Source organism: Peromyscus leucopus, chromosome 6, assembly GCF_004664715.2.
Source record: "Peromyscus leucopus breed LL Stock chromosome 6, UCI_PerLeu_2.1, whole genome shotgun sequence".
Classification (NCBI taxonomy): domain Eukaryota; kingdom Metazoa; phylum Chordata; class Mammalia; order Rodentia; family Cricetidae; genus Peromyscus; species Peromyscus leucopus.
In genome coordinates this window covers 71213420-71232472 of record NC_051068.1, presented here as the reverse complement: position 1 = coordinate 71232472, position 19053 = coordinate 71213420, and the positions used below count along the sequence as shown (strand labels likewise).

Sequence of the window (19053 nt, the reverse complement as noted above, 5' to 3'; positions counted from 1 at the left end):
TTACAGGTCAAGAGCCAATCTACAGCTTATCTAGGGCTATCTTTGGCTATCAAACAGCCATTCTTTGCCCAGCTTCCTGTCAGACTGACATCTTAAAACCTTTTGGAATGAATTAACAGAACCCTAGCCTCCTCCAATCCAGAAGGCTAGGGATGCTGTGGGCTAGCTCCTAAGGACCCCGGCAGGCTCCTCTCCGCCTCCCTGCTGTTCTCCCAACATACTTGATAAGTGCCCTGAGACATGATTTTCTGTGTCTAAAAACAGTCATGAAACAGTTCCCACACCAGAACATGGAACTTGGGGTGGGTGGCCTAAATCCATATCCCCAGGCCATGGTCACTCCTATTTGGTTCCAGAAGACACTCTTATCCCCTTTGTGGTGAGATCTGTGTTCCCGCATCAGCACTGAGCTCCGATTCCAGACCCTCACCTCTGGTAACAAGCCTGCCTGGTAATTTGGACATGCTCACATTTGAGAACCACTAACACAGACACTTCTGTACATCATCACAGACTGGGATTAGCAGACAGCTGTGGCTCTTCCTGTCTTTGGATTGTCATTTACTTATTTTAAGATAGGGTCCAGGAGCCCAAGCTGACCTTGAACTCAAAAAATCTTCCTGCTTCTGCCTCCCAAATGCTGTGATCACAAACCTGTGACAACACCCCCAGGTAGTCCTTCCAATTCAGAAGCTCCATAATTCTATAGAAAATAAAAATATGAATTATCATCCACCCAGTTTGTTTCTTTTCTTTTTTCTTTTCTTTTCTTTTTAACGCAGGCAGAACACTTACTGTTCTCTCGACAACAATTTTTTCGACATTGGCAAAATCATATAACTGGATTCAAATACTTTGCCCACTATCACAGGGACAGAGGATAAGAATGTTGGGACACCAGAAACCAGGCTACTTCAGCAGTTCACATCCATGGCATCATCAACCGTGGTGAGAAACACGGAGAAGAGGTAAGAGAGTCTCCTTCCTAACGTGGGTTCTCATTAGCCAAGCCCCTGGAATCTACTCGCCACACCAAGAAAGGCCCACACTGATGGACGGATACATTTCTGTCTCATCTGAGGATGGCTTCAGTGAGGCAAATGGTGGGACCGCAAACACTAGAGCCCTTTACAGTGTGGGACTACAGACTGTCACAACCATGGCAATAACAACGGTGAGAGAGCTCTACATCAGCCCCGGGAGCATATTCCCGATGCCACTCCTTCTGACGCTGACTCAAGCTCTGGATAGCCTGGCACCGGTTGGCAATCCTGGCAGTTGGCAATCACGGCAGGTGTTTCTGAGCCACAGGGCTTCCTGCTGCGCTGGGTTCAGAGTGGAACAGGTCTGCCTCCTCTCAACGACTCCAGATCAAAAGGTACTCACAGGAAAAGACGCAGAGCCTTTATCCCCGAGAGCATGCTCTGTCTTCACATCTTCTGGTCATTTCTATTACCAGTGTCATCCTCATCAGTTAGCAAGTGAAAAATCTTCCTTGCCTAAGGCAAAGGGACCTATTTCAAAGGGGTGATTTTTCTCAGCTCTCTTAGAACCTTAGTGTATTCTAATAAGAGCGGAGTGGGGAGAGGAAAAACTATAGGGGTGGAGGAAAGAAAGGCAGGAAGACCCCCTAGCTGCTAAAAACCCATTCTGTGGTTTTTCAAAGACCAAATATGAGAGTGAGGAGAGTATGAGCTATGGCGGAAGTGGGGAGACAGTATTTTAGCAAGAGAAGAAAAAAAAAAAAAAAGCCAGTATAGGAATCAAGAGCAATCAACGTGAGCCCCCAGCTTGAGAGCGAGGAAGAACTTCTGTCCTGAGGTAAAAAGGCCTGTTGGGGACCTGGGCTCTGGGAGGAGAGGTGGAATGTTTGGCAGACTTGCTCACAGGAGGCCACCGAGAAGCTTGCTTCTCAAGGGGAAATAAGTGTTTTCTGCCCTCAGAAGCCTGAGAAAGAGACAGGCTACTTATGGCGGTGGGCTGGCGTGCTCACCCTTCTTAGGGCTTCAAGTCCTTGGCTGGTTCAGACCAGGGTAAAGAGCCACACCACATTCATGGGAGGGAAGTCTCCGTGAGTGCTTAGCTCACACACGCTGTGCTGAATCTTCCAGGCTGCTCTCTTCGGTTCTGTGTTCGTGTGAAGCAGTGGATGAAGGATGCACATTTTTATAAATATGAAGGCGATAAAGAGTTACCACAAGAAAGTTACCAAAGGCTGCCAAGCCTTTGCTAAAGCCCTTGGGTCTGGACTGAGTTGTGAGCTGCCTCTGTGAGGCATCTCTGAGGGACATTCATGTCCTCTGTGGTGTGCCCTGGAGGTGACACAAACAGGGCGGCCTCTAGCCGTGGTGTGGTTTGGGCAGAGTAAACCTCTAAATCCCTGGGCTTTAAAAAATGTCATAATTTGCCCTAAGTTCAGTTCCAGCTTCATCCTTCAAGTGTGAAGAACCCTCTGCCTGTGAATCAGAGCTGGTTGCTAACTAGGGTGTGTGACCCTCCACAAGGTCAGATCACAAATAGGATTTGTGAGTCTGGGGAGAAAACACATCTTTGATTTTGTCAGTCTCTACTAGGGAGTTGGTATTTGCTTCCATTAAAAATGCAGGCAAGGAGCCAGGTGTGGTGGCCCACGCCTTTAATCCCAGCACTCGGGAGGCAGAGCCAGGCGGATCTCTGTGAGTTCGAGGCCAGCCTGGGCTACCAAGTGAGTCCCAGAAAAGGCGCAAAGCTACACAGAGAAACCCTGTCTCGAAAAAACCAAAAAAAAAAAAAAAAAAAAAAAAGGAGCCAGGTGTGGTGGCCACGCCTTTAATCCCAGCACTCGGGAGGCAGAGGCAGGTGGATCTCTGTGAGTTCGAGACCAGCCTGGTCTACAGAGTGAGTTCCAGGACAGCCAGGGCTACACAGAGAAACCCTGTCTCAAAACAAAACAAACAAACAAAATGCAGGCAAGGAACCAGTGTAAAATCTGCTGCTAGCAGAAAGCACGGATGTCCTCGAGTCTTTGGGCAGCTGTTACATTTCACTGAACTAGACGAGGGCTGGAGTATCTGTTCAGTGGCCGAGTGCGCCTGCTCCGGCGGAGGACCAGGCTCACTCACGTGGAGGGCAGCGACCCTCTACAACTCCAGTTCCAGGGAACCAATGCCCTCTTCTGGCCTCCACAGGCACCAGGCACACAAATGGTTCCCAGGCATGCATGTCGGCCAAACAACTATACACATAAGATAAAACATTTACAATTTAAAAAGAGAAATTATGATAGTTATCAGATGGACATGAGGTCTGAAGAAGTTACTCTATTATTATGCATTCCTAGAACTGTTCTAACAACTGTCTTCATAGAATTTGTTTCCTTAGTTATCCTATACATTTTGTTTTATTAATTCTAGGCTGTTTTTTTATTTTATATGTTATGAATGTTTTGACTACACACATGCCACACATATGCACCGCATGTGAGCCTGGTGCCCACAGAGGCCAGAGGAGGGTGTTGGGTGCCCTCGGACTGGAGTTACAGACAGTGGTGCCACTCTGTGGGTGCTGGAACCCAGCCCTGTCTTCTGCAAGAATAGTGTGCCATTTCTCCAACCCATCTTATCAATTTTTTACAAGAGCATTTTATGTGCATCTGTGTTTTTGCCATGGGTATTGGGGTCACCTGAAACTGGAGTTAGAGACAGGAGTGAGCTGCCTTGTGGGTGCTGGGAATTGAAGTCGGGTCCTCTACAAGATCAGTCATCGCTCCAGCCCCACAAAGAGCATTTTAACTAATTTATTCCTTCACACATAACTGAACGTAATTTACTATTGTAAAATAAATTAGAAGATAGCAAAAGTACATTGTGACTGTATATAAAACTGTACAGATGCCGGGTAGTGGTGGCGCACACCTTTAATCCCAGCACCTGGGAGACAGAGCCAGGTGATCTCTGTGAGTTCCAGGCCAGTCTGGTCTACAGAACGAGGTCCAGGATAGGTTCCAAAGCTACACAGAGAAACTCTGTCTCAAAAAAAAAAAAAAAAAAAAAAAAAAAAAAAAAAAAAAAAAAAAAAAAAACTGTACAGGTTTGCAGATACATCCTACAGGGTTGTGAGCTCTCTAGTGTTTCTACATATTCTCAGAAAAAGAAACAAATTACCCAAGATTAAAGGAAAAATAGACGAACCACGTAGATTTGACTCCACTGTGTGTGTGTGTGGAAACATCATTGGAGAGTCCTGGCTTCATCCCTGTGAGCTCAAGCCTCACGTGCTTCACCGGGTCTTCAAAAGGCTCCTTGGTTTCCTTTAAACTACAATTTTTTACTGTATTTATTTAGTCTGTGTAGGTGCATGTATGTCTATATGCATGCTGTGCATGTGGAGGCCAGAGGACAACTTGCAAGCATCTGTTACCTCCTTCTACCGTGTCTCAGCCAAACTCAAGTCCTTAGGCAAGCGCCTTTACCAGCTGAGCGATCTCGCCCCGCATAGCATAGCATAGTTGCCTTTGAGCTGAGGTTAGGAAGCTGTGTTCCAGCTCAATGAACTGGGTTAGAAGAGTGGACAGAGAACACCAAGCAAGTGCACCATGGCTTCCCCGGAACTCTGGTTTCTCATAATTTAGAGATGAGGGCGGTTACTGCTGTCCTCCACCTCTTACCAAGGGTTTCTGAGAGTCCAGAAGTCCCTGCGGTCAGAGCAGTTCAAAGACTCCAAGGCGAGGACACTAACCTCGTCTGCACCCTCCAGAGCTCACCGTCATCCAGGAGGGAGGCAGGACCTGCGGCGGGGACGTAATGGACTCAGAAAGTTCTGCCCTCCCGTACCCCACCTCTCTTGGTGTAGGAGGGCCATTTACAGCTTCGAGTAGTCCAAGTCACTGGGTCCACAGGACCCAATCTTGCACTCTCCTCCTCTTCTCCATTCCTAGTTAAGGTCGTCCCCACCGACCTCGCCCGCACCATGGCGACGGTCACACCCGGGACTTGGAAGCAGCGCCCTCTAGCGGCGAGAGCTCTAGCCAGCGCTGCCTGCCCACATCAGGTGCTCCAGGCATCCAGGTCACTTCTGCCAAGGGAGTCCTTACTCCAGTGCCCCCACCCCACCCCTCGCCGGCCCCCAGCCCGGCTGAGGAGCCCAAACAGACTTACACACTCCCGTCCAGCTAGAACTCATCATCGCGAAGCCACTCGGGTGGAGTGACCCGCTAGGCTTCTTGCAGCAAGCCAGCTTGCCTGTCGTTCTGGAGTTGGAAGCGGTCCCTACTCCGCCCCTCCCATCCCACTGCACCAGGCCCTGCGGACAATCCTGGAGGAGAGGCAGGACCTTCTGGCATCTCACAGCCAGCAAGTGCACAGCATGGTTACAAGCCAAATCTCCCAGCTGGTTCTCCACCTTCCTCCCACCGCGTCCTTCGGGTACCAGTACCTAAAGTCAGCAAAACGGCCGAGGCCTAACTCCACTACGCCATCCGGCAACCTTTCCAGAGACCCAGGCCTGGATTTCTCCTTGTCTAAACTTTTGCAAGCTGCATCCCTCATGTTCTTGTCACAGCCCTTTATACTTCACTGAGAGTGGAGAGAGAGGTCTGTAAGGGGAGGCACCAGAGAGACTGACTCGTGATTCTAGACATGGAGAAGTCCAAGTGCATGGCACTAGCATCTGCTGAGGGTCTGCTTGCTACATTATAGCATGGTGGAGAGCCTCCGTTTTAAAAATAATTACACCGTGCATCCTAATGATGACGGTACATTGAGGTCCATCACTAGATGATTTCCTGACTGTACAACCCCAGAGTCTCTGTGTACCTTGGCCATATGGTACAACCTTGTGCTCTTGGGCCACACACCTGCACAGCATGTTACTATACTGAATACTGTAGGCAACTGTGATTCACTTACTGTGATTCAACAGTAAGTATTGATATAACGAGACACAGTGTACAAGTGAAAACAGAGTCCCACAGTTTTACACTCAACACCTGGACAGAGCACTTTCCATGGCTGGACTCTCTTCAGCTGATGAGTGAGTGGTGAGTGATGGAAGGCCTGGGGCATGGCTGAGCACAGCTGTACACTGCACGACCACTGTAGTCAGCCACTCTAAATAGACCATGTCTCATAGGCTGGGTTGGATCCCCAGCACCTCAGAAATAAACTTGTTTCAATGGGAAAGTGGCCTTAGATCACTCTAACATTTTTTAAATTTTATTTTATAATTTAATTTTACATAACAGCCACAGATTCCCTTGTCCTCCCCCCCTCCCCTCCCCTGCCTTCTCCCCAGCCCCCCCCCATTCCCATCTCCTCCAGGGCAAGGACTCCCATGGAGATTCAGCTCAACTTGGTAGATTCAGTTCAGGCAGGTCCAGTCCCTTCCTCCCAGGCTGAGCCAAGTGTCCCTGCATAAGCCCCAGGTTCCAAACAGCCAACTCATGCACTAAGGACAGGTCCCGGTCCCACTGCCTGGATGCCTCCAAAACAGTTCAAGCTAATCAACTGTCTCACTTATCCAGAGGGCCTGATCCAGTTGGGGGCTCCTCAGCTACTGGTTCATAGTTCATGTGTTTCCACTAGTGTGGCTATTTGTCCCTGTGCTCTTTCCAACCTTGGTTTCAACAATTCTTGCTCATACAAACCCTCCTCTTTCTTGCCAATTGGGCTCTTGGAGCTCCACCTGGGGCCTGGCCATGGATCATTGCATCCGGTTCCCTCAGTCATTGGATGAGATTTCTAGCATGATAATTAGGATGTTTGGCCATCCTATCACCAGAGTAGGTCAGTCCGGGCTTTCTCTCACCCATTGCCAGTAGTCTATTGTGGAGGTATCTTTGTGGATTTCTATGGACCTCTCTAGCACTTTGCTTCTTCCTATTCTCATGTGGTCTTCACTTATCATGGTCTCTTATTCCTTGTTCTCCCTCTCTGTTCTTGATCCAGCTGGGATCTCCCGCTCTCCTAAGCTCTCTTTCTCTTGACCCTTGCCCTTCATTACCCCCACTCACATCCAGGTTGTTCATGTAGATCTCATCCATTTCTCTGTCATTGGGTGATCCCTGTGTCTTTCTTGGGGTCCTGATTTCTAGGTAGCCTCCCTGGAATTTTGAGTAGCAGTCTAGTCATCTTTGTTTTACATCTAGTATCCTCCTATGACTGCGTACATACCATGTTTGTCTTTCTGAGTCTGGGTTACCTCACTCAGGATGATTTTTTCTAGATCCATCCATTTGCCTGCAAACCTCATGAGGTCATTGTTTTTCTCACTCTAACATTTTTACTTTACAGCCGTCTTAATTTTTAAATTTAGCCTAAAAATAAACACCCCAGTTTGGTTGGCCCATGCCTGTAATCACAGGTGGGTAGGATGAGGCAAAAGGCTTGCGTTTGAGGCCAGCCTGGAAAAAAAAAACCTACAAAGACATTGTACACATTGTCCAGCTGTATGAGAATTATGTGTACATATATACATATAGTCTTACTCTGTAAGCTTTTCCTATTTTCTAACATTTCTGTTAAAAATGAACACATTCAATAAAAAATCACACATTAACCTAGGTCTGCAGAGGTCAAAGTCAAGGTATTACTTACATCTCCACATACTGTCCCACTGGAAGGCCTTCAAGACCATGACCCCTGAGGCACCATCACCTTTTTCTGGCATCCCTCATGAAGGACCTGCCCCAAGCTCCTTATGTGGCACTCTTCAGAAATACTTACATGGTGGCTTGCTTGGCTTCTCTGCAGATGACAGGTGATATACTATCAGAGACCTCATTGTGAGGTCCCTGTTCTCAAAGCTTGCTGAGGTCTGCAAAGCCTGTGAATCCTTAACTGTGGGTTTTCTTGGAGTTCTTCTGTTCTTTCCTTTTCCTCCACCCTCTTTTCCTGGGTTCTCTTTTCTCTTGCCCCTCCAGTCACTCATCTCTGTCCCCATTTCATTATAATCTCTTAGGGACCACTGGTGTACCCGCAACCTGTGCCAGACTGAAATGTTGGTGGACAGCACACGCCTGTTTAAAAATGTCTTATGTGAATCAAACTTACCAAATCAGCTTCCTGTTGATTTTTTTCTTTTCCATTTGAGTTCTTTTTAAAATGTAGATATAATTTTGCTTAACCAGGATTAGATTATTTAAGTATATAAAGGTAAAATAATAAAAATATTACAAGAAAATAATCTCAACCCAAGGGAAACTTTATTAAGACAATATTGGAAACCCAAACAATTTTAATTAAAGTTTATTGTAAACAATTTGCAAATAAGAAAAAAATCACACATCAAAGTTAGCCAGACTCAAAGTCTATGCATTTAGTAAATGTCACGGGGCTGAGGCAAGCATTCCGAAGCTGTGGCTCTTCATCCATTTACACTTTCACTATCCAAAAGACTGTTTGTACTTATCCATCACCAAAACATCCACGATATTCTGAAACTATAGTTGAAACTAGAACAAAATTAGTTTTCTATCTTTCATGACACAAGTGCCCTGTACCTGAACTCAGTCCTTCTTCATTCCCTTATATTTACCTTTCTTGTTCTCCTTTTTATACATATTTACCCACATGTACATTGTTTACATATATGTGTATGGATGTATATAACAGGGGCTATTTGCCAGATGAGCCCAGGACAAATAGGCAACATCTCTCAGCACAGCGCCCCCCCCATTCCTCTCTCCAGTTAGACCTCACTTGATCTTTTTATATCCCTTCCAAACCCCCTGTACCTTGAAGCTCTCTTCATCTCCATCACACTTTGAGCCTAAAACAGGGAGACAGTCTTAGAGGTCTGGAAGGCTTCATCTAATGTGTCTCTGTGCTTTCAGGAGTGTGGGACCGCGGACTGGCAAAGCCAACATTTACGTGGAATTTCTGGGGTTGCTGACAACATGCAAATCCTGATGTCACCTGCCAGAAGCTGTTGTGCCCTGGCCATCCTGCTGGCAATTGTGGACTTCCAATATGGTGGTAAGGACAAGTTCCGGGGCAGGGCAGCCATTAGAATTGGGGGCTCAGGGGAAGGATGTTCTCTGTGCATGTTTTCTTGTAGGAAAAAGTCTCAACACAAGCGTTGATTTCTCTGTGAAGATTCCTTGATTCTTTCAGGCACACACAGGAACCTGTAAGCTCCCTCAACTATAGTAAGTGCAAAATTTGGTAGTAATTTTTTATTTTGTGGAGATAGATTAGACAGGTAGGTAGGTAGGTAGGTAGGTAGGTAGGTAGGTAGATAGATAGATAGATAGGGAGGCAGGCAGGCAGACAGACAGATAGGGTGGGTAGGTGGGTAGGTAGGTAGGTAGGTAGGCAGGCAGGCAGGCAGGCAGACAGATAGGGTAGGTAGGTAGGTAGGTAGGTAGGTAGGTAGGTAGGTAGGTAGGTAGATAGGTAGGCAGGCAGGCAGGCAGGCAGGCAGGCAGATAGGGTGGGTAGGTAGGTAGGTAGGTAGGTAGGTAGGTAGGTAGGTAGGCAGGCAGGCAGGCAGGCAGGCAGGCAGGCAGGCAGGCAGGTAGATTTAAATACACTCAGTGTATCAGGGAAGCAGCACTTCCCTGTCTGCTTTACCCACCCCAATGGTCTGTGGTGCCAGGAAAAGCTGCATCCTGTGAAAGAAGAGATCTGTGCCCACCTGGTGCCTTCAGACCATGGGGCCTTTAAAACAGTGGAAAGGAAGACCGACTTCCTTAGAGACCTTTAAGAATATGTAGCCATACACTTTGACACGCGCCCGTCAAGGTGTAAGGAGAACAAGTACTTGGAGACATCCTGCTAAGGCCACAGAGGCAGAACTCCCTCACAACCACCTGGTTTTGATCCTGCGGCACAGGGGTGCGAGCTTTCATAGGCGTTGACTTGGAACATCCTCATTCATGTCTGATCCTTCCTCTAAAACCTACGCCGAGTCTGACATGCAAGGGAAATAGAACATCTGACTTATGAACAAAACAATGTACAGTGTAATCAGGATATGAGATTTCTGATAACATAAGGCCGTCTGTTCAAATCTGTCTTTGGAAACTGCACAACACTTACAAACACTAGAGTGCAAAGGCATGTAGATCCTTTTTTAAAGCAGCTGCAGGGCTGGAGAGACGGCTCAGCAGTTAAGAGCACTTGCTGCTCTTGCAGAGGACCCGGTTCAATTCCCAGCAACCTCATCATGATTCACAACCATCCATAACTCCAGTTCCAGAGGTCCACCACCCTCTTCTGTCCTCCTTAGACACCAGGTATGTACATGGTACATATAGATGCACGCAGGCAAAACACTCATACACATAAAATGAACAAATATTTTTTTAAAAAATTTAATGCAGCTTAATTTTCTAAGATCATATTAAAAAAAAAAAAAACCTGTGCTGGGAAGACCACTTAATTGGTAAGGTGCTGGCCAAACAGACACAAAAATGCCAGGGATGGTGACATGCCCTGTAGTCCCAGCACTGGGGAGGTAGAGACAGGAGGATCCTTTGGGCTTGTTGACTGGGCAATCTAGACAGAAACCCTGTCTCAAAGTGTTCTTGAAGATGCCACTGAGGCTGTCCTTTGGCCTACACACACACACACACACTCATGCATGAAAGCAGTCTTTTCCCTTTGAGGTCTTCGTCCTTTGAAGGGAGATGGCTACGAGGGCAGAGCAACAGCTGATGCTTCACCCACGGGCGGGCTCCACACGGCCCTGCAGCAGCGCCACCACTGTGCCGAAACGCCAGGACGGCACCGTGACAGGAGGCAACGGGCGTGGGGCACACCAGCTCCATCTGGAAGTTCCTACACTGGCCGTGACTAGTCCGTTTCCCCTGGGGATCCGTGGCTCCAGCAGCACGCACGCACGCAGTGGCTTCTGCTCAGACGCTGAACACAGCACACTAACGCATAGCCACCCCTGGAGGGACCCTCTGCACACACGGACGGCCCCTGACCTTTGGTGTCAGCGAACCAGGCGAGGCCCCCTGGTATTCCACCCCCACAAAGATGCCCTGGGAGAACTGCCTGGTGGCCGTCAGGCTCCTGTGTTCCCCCGAGAAGCCAATCTTCACGCCTTCTTCCTTTCCACTCTCAACCATCTCCTCTACTCTCCCTTTCTGCAGACTGCTGCTCAGCCTTGCTCCTCTGGACAAGGTAGAAACCCATGTCTGGGTCTGTTCCATTCCCCCAACCTTGCTTTTCGGGGCTTGTTTGTCCTTGAGGAGTTTCTTCAGGGCTTGCCTGGCCACAGCTACACTGGTAGAATCATACCATGAGACTAGAGTTTTTGGTTATTGCTTCTGAGCTTGGCTTAAAAATATGCCCGAGACCCTCTCCTGGCACACTGTCTTACCTTTCCTGGAGCTTCATCTTATGCCCACACCATTTCATTTCTCTCCTTACTTCCTGCAGATTTCAACTAAGGCCTTCCCAGGCATTTGACTTTATGATGTACAACTGATTTCCCTCCCCAAAGTAGAAAAACATTTCAGAACAACTGTTTGCATTCATACAAGAATGGATTTTTGCCCTGCCATCACGTTCTCCCCATTGGTACAGGGCCTCCCCTGCCCCGACTCATCCACTCTTCTCCAGACCCAGGAACATCACTGTCACTGCCTCCGCCACTACCAAGTGGGGTTTGCACATCTTGCCTCTAGCCATGGCTGCCCTGTTACTGCCTGGACTCTGGAGTGCAGTATTTTGCTAATCTTTTAAATTTTTTACTTCATCTATTATTATCATCATTATTACTTGATTTTTCAAGACAGGATTTCTCTGTGTTACCCTGGCTCTGTAGACCAAGCTGGCCTCGAACTCGGAGATCCTCTGCCTCTGCCCCTCTGCCTCTCTGCCCCTCTGCCCCTCTGCCCCTCTGTCCCTGCCCCTCTGCCGGGACTAAGGCCAGTACCACCAGCAGCTGGCTTGTATTCTGCTGATCTTCACATGGGGCCACACACTTGAGAGCAGAGCTCTGATGGTTTGAACGAGATGTCCTGAGTACGTCTTGGCACTGGAATACTCGGTCCCCGTTAGTGGCTATGTGGGAAAGACTAGGCCGTGTGGCCCTGTTGGAGAAGATGTGTCCCTGGGGCGGGCTTGAGGTTCCAAAGCCTCTTACCCTTCTGTGTGCTCTCTCTCCTGCTTGTGGTCTGAGATGTGAGCTCTCAGCTGGTCCTGACACCAGGCCTTCACTCTGCCCTGACAAATTCAACCGTTTCTTTTATAAGCTTATAACAGTGCTTTGTCACAGCAATAGAACAGTCACTAAGACAGCCCCCACCCCAACAGCATCATAGAGTACAAGTTTCACGTGTATGTATCTGGTCTCTAAGTCTCACCTCCCAGGAGGACTAGAGGAGGCAGGCAATGTGCTTGCTGTCACAGGGACAACTAGAAGTTGTGTGTGCCATCTGCCATTGTCAATGTCAGACTGTACTGACAGGGACCAGCTAGGTGTGACTTAAGCAACTCTCCCTGGCTTCTCAAGGGTCACTTCTGCATTTCCCTTCCAGGGTGCATCCATGTTACCAGCTCAGCATCCCAGAGAGGAGGGCAACTGGACTTCACCTGTACTCTGTGGCACAAGAAGGGTGAAGCGGAGGGACTAGTGCTCTTCTGGTGCAAAGACAGGTCTTGGGACTGCTCGCCCGAGACCAGCTTAGAACAGCTACGGGTTAAAAGGGATCCTGGGACAGATGGCGTCACTGAAGAGTCATCTCAGTTGGTGTTCACCGTAGAACAAGCCACACCATCCGACAGTGGGACCTACCAGTGCTGTGCCAGAAGCCAGAGGCCAGAAATCCACATCCATGGTCATTTTTTCTCTGTTCTAGTCACAGGTGAGTCCCTAATAACCAAATGCCATCAGAGGAGCAGTGAGCAGGGCTGACAGTGGGAGTTTCCAGTAGCAATGTGAAGTCCTAGATAGCAATACCCTTGAGCATCGTTCCTTCCTATCACCCCGTCCTCTCCCAGCACCCCACCAGCGGATACACCTTATGTTGAACCTTCCTTCAAAGTGTATTTACAAAGGTAATCTCACCTCTGTCTTTACTATCCAGCATCTTTCTAGAAGGGCCTTGCATTCTCATTAGAAGACTGAGTCATCAGGAGGTGAAGAGATTAGTCAGTGCCACTCAGTGACGGGGCTAGTAAATACAGGTCTATAACCCAGGCCTTTGGATGCCCACTCTGGAGTTCTCCCGGAGAAGAGGCTGTATTTTCTCAAATACATAGAGATGGTTTTAAAATAAAATGGGTGATTGCCCTAAGAAGCATTCAGCTCTAAGAAATGTATCTATTCAAGCTACTGGATTAAAACAGAAAAATAAAGCAAAAAGTGTGGATAGCCCCCATGAGCTCAGTTTCCTAGAATCAGAAGTCAGAAAGTTGAGAGGACCCAAAATAGTCATTCTGGGTCTTAAGCTCACCAAGGGAGCAAGGCTTCTGATCTCTGCCCATGTTCTTCATGGTGTGCTCACCTCCTCTGCTCCCTTACCACCCCAGTAAACCTAAAGGTGATGACTCTAGCCAAGCTTTAGAAAGAGCCCATCTGAGATGGAGCCTTCAGAATTCTGTGAAAAATGTTATCTTCTACCTGAAATTCTATACCCATCCAAACTACCAATCTATGTGAGAAGCGAGACACTGTTGGACATAAGAAGCTTTAGAAAGCTTGCTGTCTGTATGAACTTTTCTCCATGCTGGACCTCGAACCCAGGACCTAGAACATGCTAAGCCAGTACTTTGCCACTGAACCACATGCCAGCCTCATACAATTGGTTTAAAGAATCCATCAGCCCAGCATGGCACATACCTGCAACCTCAGCATTCAGGGACTGATCATCAGTTTGGGGCCTGGGCTACATAGCTAGACCATGTCAGCAGACAAACATTATCTTAGCTCTCCACCCGTGTAAACAAATATCTGAGAGGCAGGCCTTTTAGTAAACGTTCCTACTCTCTTCTATGGTTACTAATCATTCCACTGTTCCACTTCACTCCAGTCTGAGCTAGGTTTTCTTCTTTTCTTGCTTGCTGCTGCTACCTGCCTACACGGCCTGTCGCTCAGCCCTTCTAACTATTCTTCCTTCCACTGAAATCCTCTCCACTGGCTTCTGAGAGTGTTCTGACTGGGTTCTCATTTACTTTGCCTCTATTTCCTCCTCCCATCAATCAAACCTAAGTCCTCACCTAGTCTACCTTTTCTACCCTCCCCCGAATTTGCGCCCACTCTGATTTAAACCTGCATTCTGCAAGTGACCCACCAATCACCTTCTCCAGCTCCACCTCCTCTCCACCGTTCTGACCAAACACCCCACTGACAGCTGGCCCACTTCCTGGCAGTGCTCCCATCTCCTCAAACTTGTCTTCCTGAGACTAGCACCCGGCCATGACTCTCAGTCAAAACCCGGGTTCCTCGCTTTCTTCACTCATCTAGTAAGTTACTACAAGTTTCCCCTACATTTATCATTTTCTTTTCAAATGTTTTCCAAGTCTTTCTCACAGCATAGTTAAAACATTCCTCTCAACTTTAACAAGCGAGGTCCTTGAGATTGCCAACATTTTCTTTCACACTTGCTACAGGATCTACTGTTCAATAAATGGGCCACCAACTAAGTATTGTCCCAGTCCACTCTAGATTGCCAGCAGATTTATCTAGAAGGCTAGCTTGTATGTTCTATGACATCACTCAAAGAATTAATGGCTTCTCAATGTCTACAAAGTCTAAATCATGTCTGTAGCAGGAATTCTTAAAAGTTCTTATTAATAAAATCAAACCTGAGGCGAGTTATTGGGGTCCATGCTGGTAGATCAGAGAGACAGAACAAGCCACAGCTAACCTCACCTGGCCAACTTCTCAGCTGGTCTTGTTTCCTCAGACTGGAAGCTTCTGTGTCCTCATCCCAATGGGTCTCAGCTGAATTACTGCTCAAAAGCCTGAATACTCAACCAGGCAAAATCTTAACCCGCCAAAAGCCTCTAGTTTCTGGTCCTCACGCCTTATATATCTTTCTGCTTTCTACCACCACTCCCTGGGATTAAAGGCTGGCTTTCTGGGATTAAAGGCGTGTGTCATCATGCTTGGCTATTTCCAATGTGGCCTTGAACTCACAGAGATCCAGAGGGATTTCTATCTCTGGAATGCTAGGATTAAAGGTGTGAGTGCCACCATTTTCTAGCCTTTGTATCTAGTGGCTGTCTGTTCTCTGACCCCAGATAAATTTATTAGAGTACACAATATTTTGGGGAACACAATACCACCACACATGTCAGCTTAGTATGAGGCTCTAGCCCATCAGCCCTCAACCTGTGGGTCACAACTCCTTTGGGAGTCACATATCAGAAATTTAATTACAATTCGTAACAGTAGCAAATTTACAGTTATGAAGTAGCAACAAAATACTTTTATGTTTGGAGGTCCCCACAACATGGGGAACTGTATTAAAGTCACAGCATTAGGAAGGCTGAGAACCACTGCCCTGGGCAATTTCATCGTATTTATTTGGCCACTCGGCTCCAGTTAAACTGCAGGAGCGGCTATTCCCCTGCCCCTCCTCATTCATTTAACGAACACTCACTGTGCATCCTGAGCACAGTGCCAAGCGCTGGACAACAGAACGGGGTGCAACAGCCCTTGCTCCTTATACCCAGTTTCCTAACGCGCCCCACGTGTTTCTACTTGAGATGACAGGGACGGCTATTCAAGCATTCAGCACATATGATTGTCGCCTGGGGAAACAGGTTCCTTTTGGAAGATAAGAGCAGATAGGCAACAGGTGGCATTAATCAACAATGCCCACGGTGTAGTGAGTGCTGAGCACGTACCAGGCCTTGTGCTGGCATTGACATCATCGGACTTTCAGGAGGTGGCATTGTTGTCCTCAGCCAACTCATCCTCAGTGCTCACCCAGAGGCAACAACCGACGCTGCAGCTCTGCTCCAGCACTCAAGACTGTAATTTTATCACTTGACCCGTTACAGAAGACCGTTTATAATGAATGAAATCTAGGGAAACCCAAGTCCAAGGTAAGCTGTTTCACCTTTCTGTCAAAACTCTAGAGCTCCTCCGAGGTCTATGTGCATTCTGTATCTGCTGAAGGCTAGATTCTGTGTTCCTCTACTAAGCTGAAGCCTATCATCACAGCCCACAGACGCCAACACTCTCTTCAGGAAGTGAACTGTGCCGCCAGGCACTCCTTGAGATCATGTGGGCAGTGTCACAAGTGGAAGCTGACTTCTGACATCCTCTCCTGATCCATGATTCTCTTTCGAACCTGGAACAGGGAACCACACCGAGATATGGCAGAGACAGAAGCAGCACCCTGGCTTCAGCCATGCTGACAGCGCTCTCAGTTCAGGCTTCCCGCAAGCAAAGACCTGGGGAGTGATGGGCACCAGCCTGGTGGCCCTTCAAGGTACGTCCAGAGGAGACTGCAGCGCTCCAACCTACGAGTCTGTATCCTTGCAAGGTTAATTATTTCCTAGAAGGGAAAGTCCAGAAAGGAAGCTCAGAAGAAGGGACAGATGCTCTCCAAGCCCTGGCTATCTACAGAAAAGTACAAACCAGTATGTGGGCGAAAGTGGTCTGAAGGTACTCAAGTCTCCTAATTCTGCATCTCCATGGAGACAGACGAATGGGACGGTCCTCTGGGTAAGAGGCCTGTCCTCTTAGGAAAGGCTGTAGGAGATGAACACAGCACTCCAGTTCAGGCGATAGGTCTCTATTACACAAAGCTGAACAAGGCAGGAGACAGGGTCAGGCTGAGGTGGCGTTTGAACACAGCTGCTCCACAAAGCTGAGGACCATACTGAGTATTGAAAGACTGGGACATTTAACAATTTGTCACTAGGCTTTTGCATAACAAATAACGGATGCAGGTCTCTGTCCTTGGCAGTCAAAGGCCAGCTTCCGTGTGTGTGTGTGTGTGTGTGTGTGTGTGTGTGTGTGTGTGTGTGTGAGAGAGAGAGAGAGAGAGAGAGAGAGAGAGAGAGAGAGAGAGAGAGAGAGAGAGAGAGGGAGGATGGAGCAGTCTGTTTACACACACTGAATACAAGTTTCCCTTGTGGGTTAAACTAGATTCTTGTTAATAAATGTTATTTCTTCAGCACACTACAAACTCCAAGGGCAAACGGAGTCCAGCCTTGAACTCTCACTACTACCTCTGACTCCAGATTCGTCCTAGAGCAGCAAGTCTCAGCTCCTACTTCTCTTTTCTAGTCAAGAACAAAACTTTAAATTCAATTAGCTTCTCCTGTGCTCAAGGCACACAAAAGAAAAACAAAGCCAACAACAACAAAGCTGAGTCATATACTCCCTATGCTAGGAAGCTGTAGGAGAGAGACTGAGACATGGTCTCCCATGCAGCCCAGACTGGCCTCCAGCTCACAGTCCTGCCCGGGCATCTGAGCACTGGGTTACAGGTGTGAACAGCCATGCCTAGCCTTTCCTTCACCTTCCTCCAACCCAAGGCTTAGTAGAATTATGGCAGAGGCAGTGTTCGGCAGAAAGATGCACACATTTTCGTCGGCCTTCAAAATATCAGAGACTGTGGGGGCCATCCCACCCCTACTCTTCCCCAGGGAACTCTTGAGCAGGAGCAGCAGGAAATGTTAGAAGGATAGAGGGAAGAGAAACAGACAGAAAAGACAGGATAGCCTCGAGAGGGCCTGGATCCTAATCCATCAGACCCTGACTGTCTCTGCCAAAGGGTTTTTAAAGGAATGCCAAGGGGTGGGCTAGCGACCTCCCCACAGCACAACCAAGTGCAGACCGTCCCAGACACCTGGTCCTCAGGACCGGGGTCCAATCATCCTCTCTATGCAGACCTGCTGGGTAAAGCCACAAGGAAAACTACATGGGCTCCAACAGGAGACCAAGTTATAATGCCTTCTTTCACGTGAGGTTAAAGATGGAGTTTCCTGGATCCCTGTGCCTCCCTCTGCGCCTCCCACACAACATGGATATTATGTTCATACATTTCCCCCTTCCCTCTCTAGTCATGAGAGCCTATCAAACACACATCTCAGGACAGGTGAGACTTCTCAACTCAGATACTCGGTTTCACGCTGGCCTAAGCTGTGAGGTAATAATACAAACCATTCATTTTCTTTCTACAGCTCTATACACCTTGTGATAAAGAATAAAACCTCAAAAAGAAGGTGCAGCAAGATCAATCTGACTACACACAGAGAAGAATGGTACAAGGAACAGATGCTAAGTAATCCAAGAATCTGGAGGGCCAGCAAGATGGCTCAACCACAAACAGGAGCTTGCCTGCTTCAAGCTTGCAAGCTTCAGCTCAAACTTCTGCACACACATGGTGGAAAGACAGAATTGACTCCCACAAGCTGTCCTCTGACCACCACGGGAGTGCTGTGCCCCGACCCCAATAAATAAAATCATTCCAAGGATCTGGTAGACATCTGGCCTCCTTCTGGGTCTCCCTTCCTTACTGTCGGCACGAGCCTGCCTTCTCCCACCTCAGTGCCAATAAAGAAAGCACACTAGCCACATCTGCAGAATGTTTTCTTTAAACACCAGGTCTGTTTTACACCACAAAATAATGTTTCATCTCCCCTGCAACACAGTAAAATCAGCAAGTTTCAATTTTATGTGTGTGTATGATGTGAGTGTGAGTGTGTGAGTGTGTGTGTGTGTGTGTGTAGGTCAGAGGACAACTCTTGGGAGTTGCTTCTCTCCTCCTACCGTGAGGTCTGGAGATCAAACTTAGGAAGCGAGGCTTGTGCAAGTGCTTTTAGCTGCTGATCTATCTCACCAGTCCCCAATAAGCAAGCTAAAATGAACATTAGGCCTGGAAACATGGCTTAGTGGTTAAGTTCAATCACAAAGACTGGAGTTTGGCTCTCAGGATCCATGTAACAAGCCAAGAGTTCCCACAAACACCTGTAAGCTCAGCTTCAAGGGGTCAGAGACAGGAGGATTTCTGGGACTTGCTGCACACACACACACACACACACACACACACACACACACACACACACACACACACAAAATCTTTAAAAAGGAAAATACCTTGGTGGGAGGGGGGAGAATAGGGGAACCCGTGGCTGATATGTAGAACTGAATGGTATT

General features: G+C 47.8%; 1 protein-coding gene across 2 annotated transcripts; it reads left to right on the top strand.

Moving 5' to 3' along the window:
• Positions 1–1755: 1755 nt before the first annotated feature.
• Positions 1756–18610, top strand: Cd160 (CD160 molecule). Of its 2 annotated transcripts, XM_028854104.2 has the most exons (5): positions 1756–1821; positions 8810–8951; positions 12470–12796; positions 16244–16375; positions 18078–18610. In XM_028854104.2, exons 2-5 carry the CDS (start codon positions 8873–8875, stop codon positions 18092–18094), a joined length of 555 nt encoding a protein of 184 aa, XP_028709937.1. In that variant the 5' UTR covers positions 1756–1821; positions 8810–8872; the 3' UTR covers positions 18095–18610. The 2 variants fall into 2 exon arrangements, with proteins under 2 accessions (XP_028709937.1, XP_037062810.1); XM_037206915.1 differs by lacking the exon at positions 18078–18610 and having other exon boundaries at positions 16244–16910.
• Positions 18611–19053: the final 443 nt, after the last annotated feature.

Coding starts and splice junctions, on each gene's coding strand:
- Cd160 (XM_037206915.1), top strand. CDS start 8,873: ATGCAAATCCTGATGTCACCTGCCAGAAGCTGTTGTGCCCTGGCCATC. Junction 8,952..12,469: donor TGTGGACTTCCAATATGGTG/GTAAGGACAAGT, acceptor TTTCCCTTCCAG/GGTGCATCCATGTTACCAGC. Junction 12,797..16,243: donor TTTCTCTGTTCTAGTCACAG/GTGAGTCCCTAA, acceptor AACCTGGAACAG/GGAACCACACCGAGATATGG.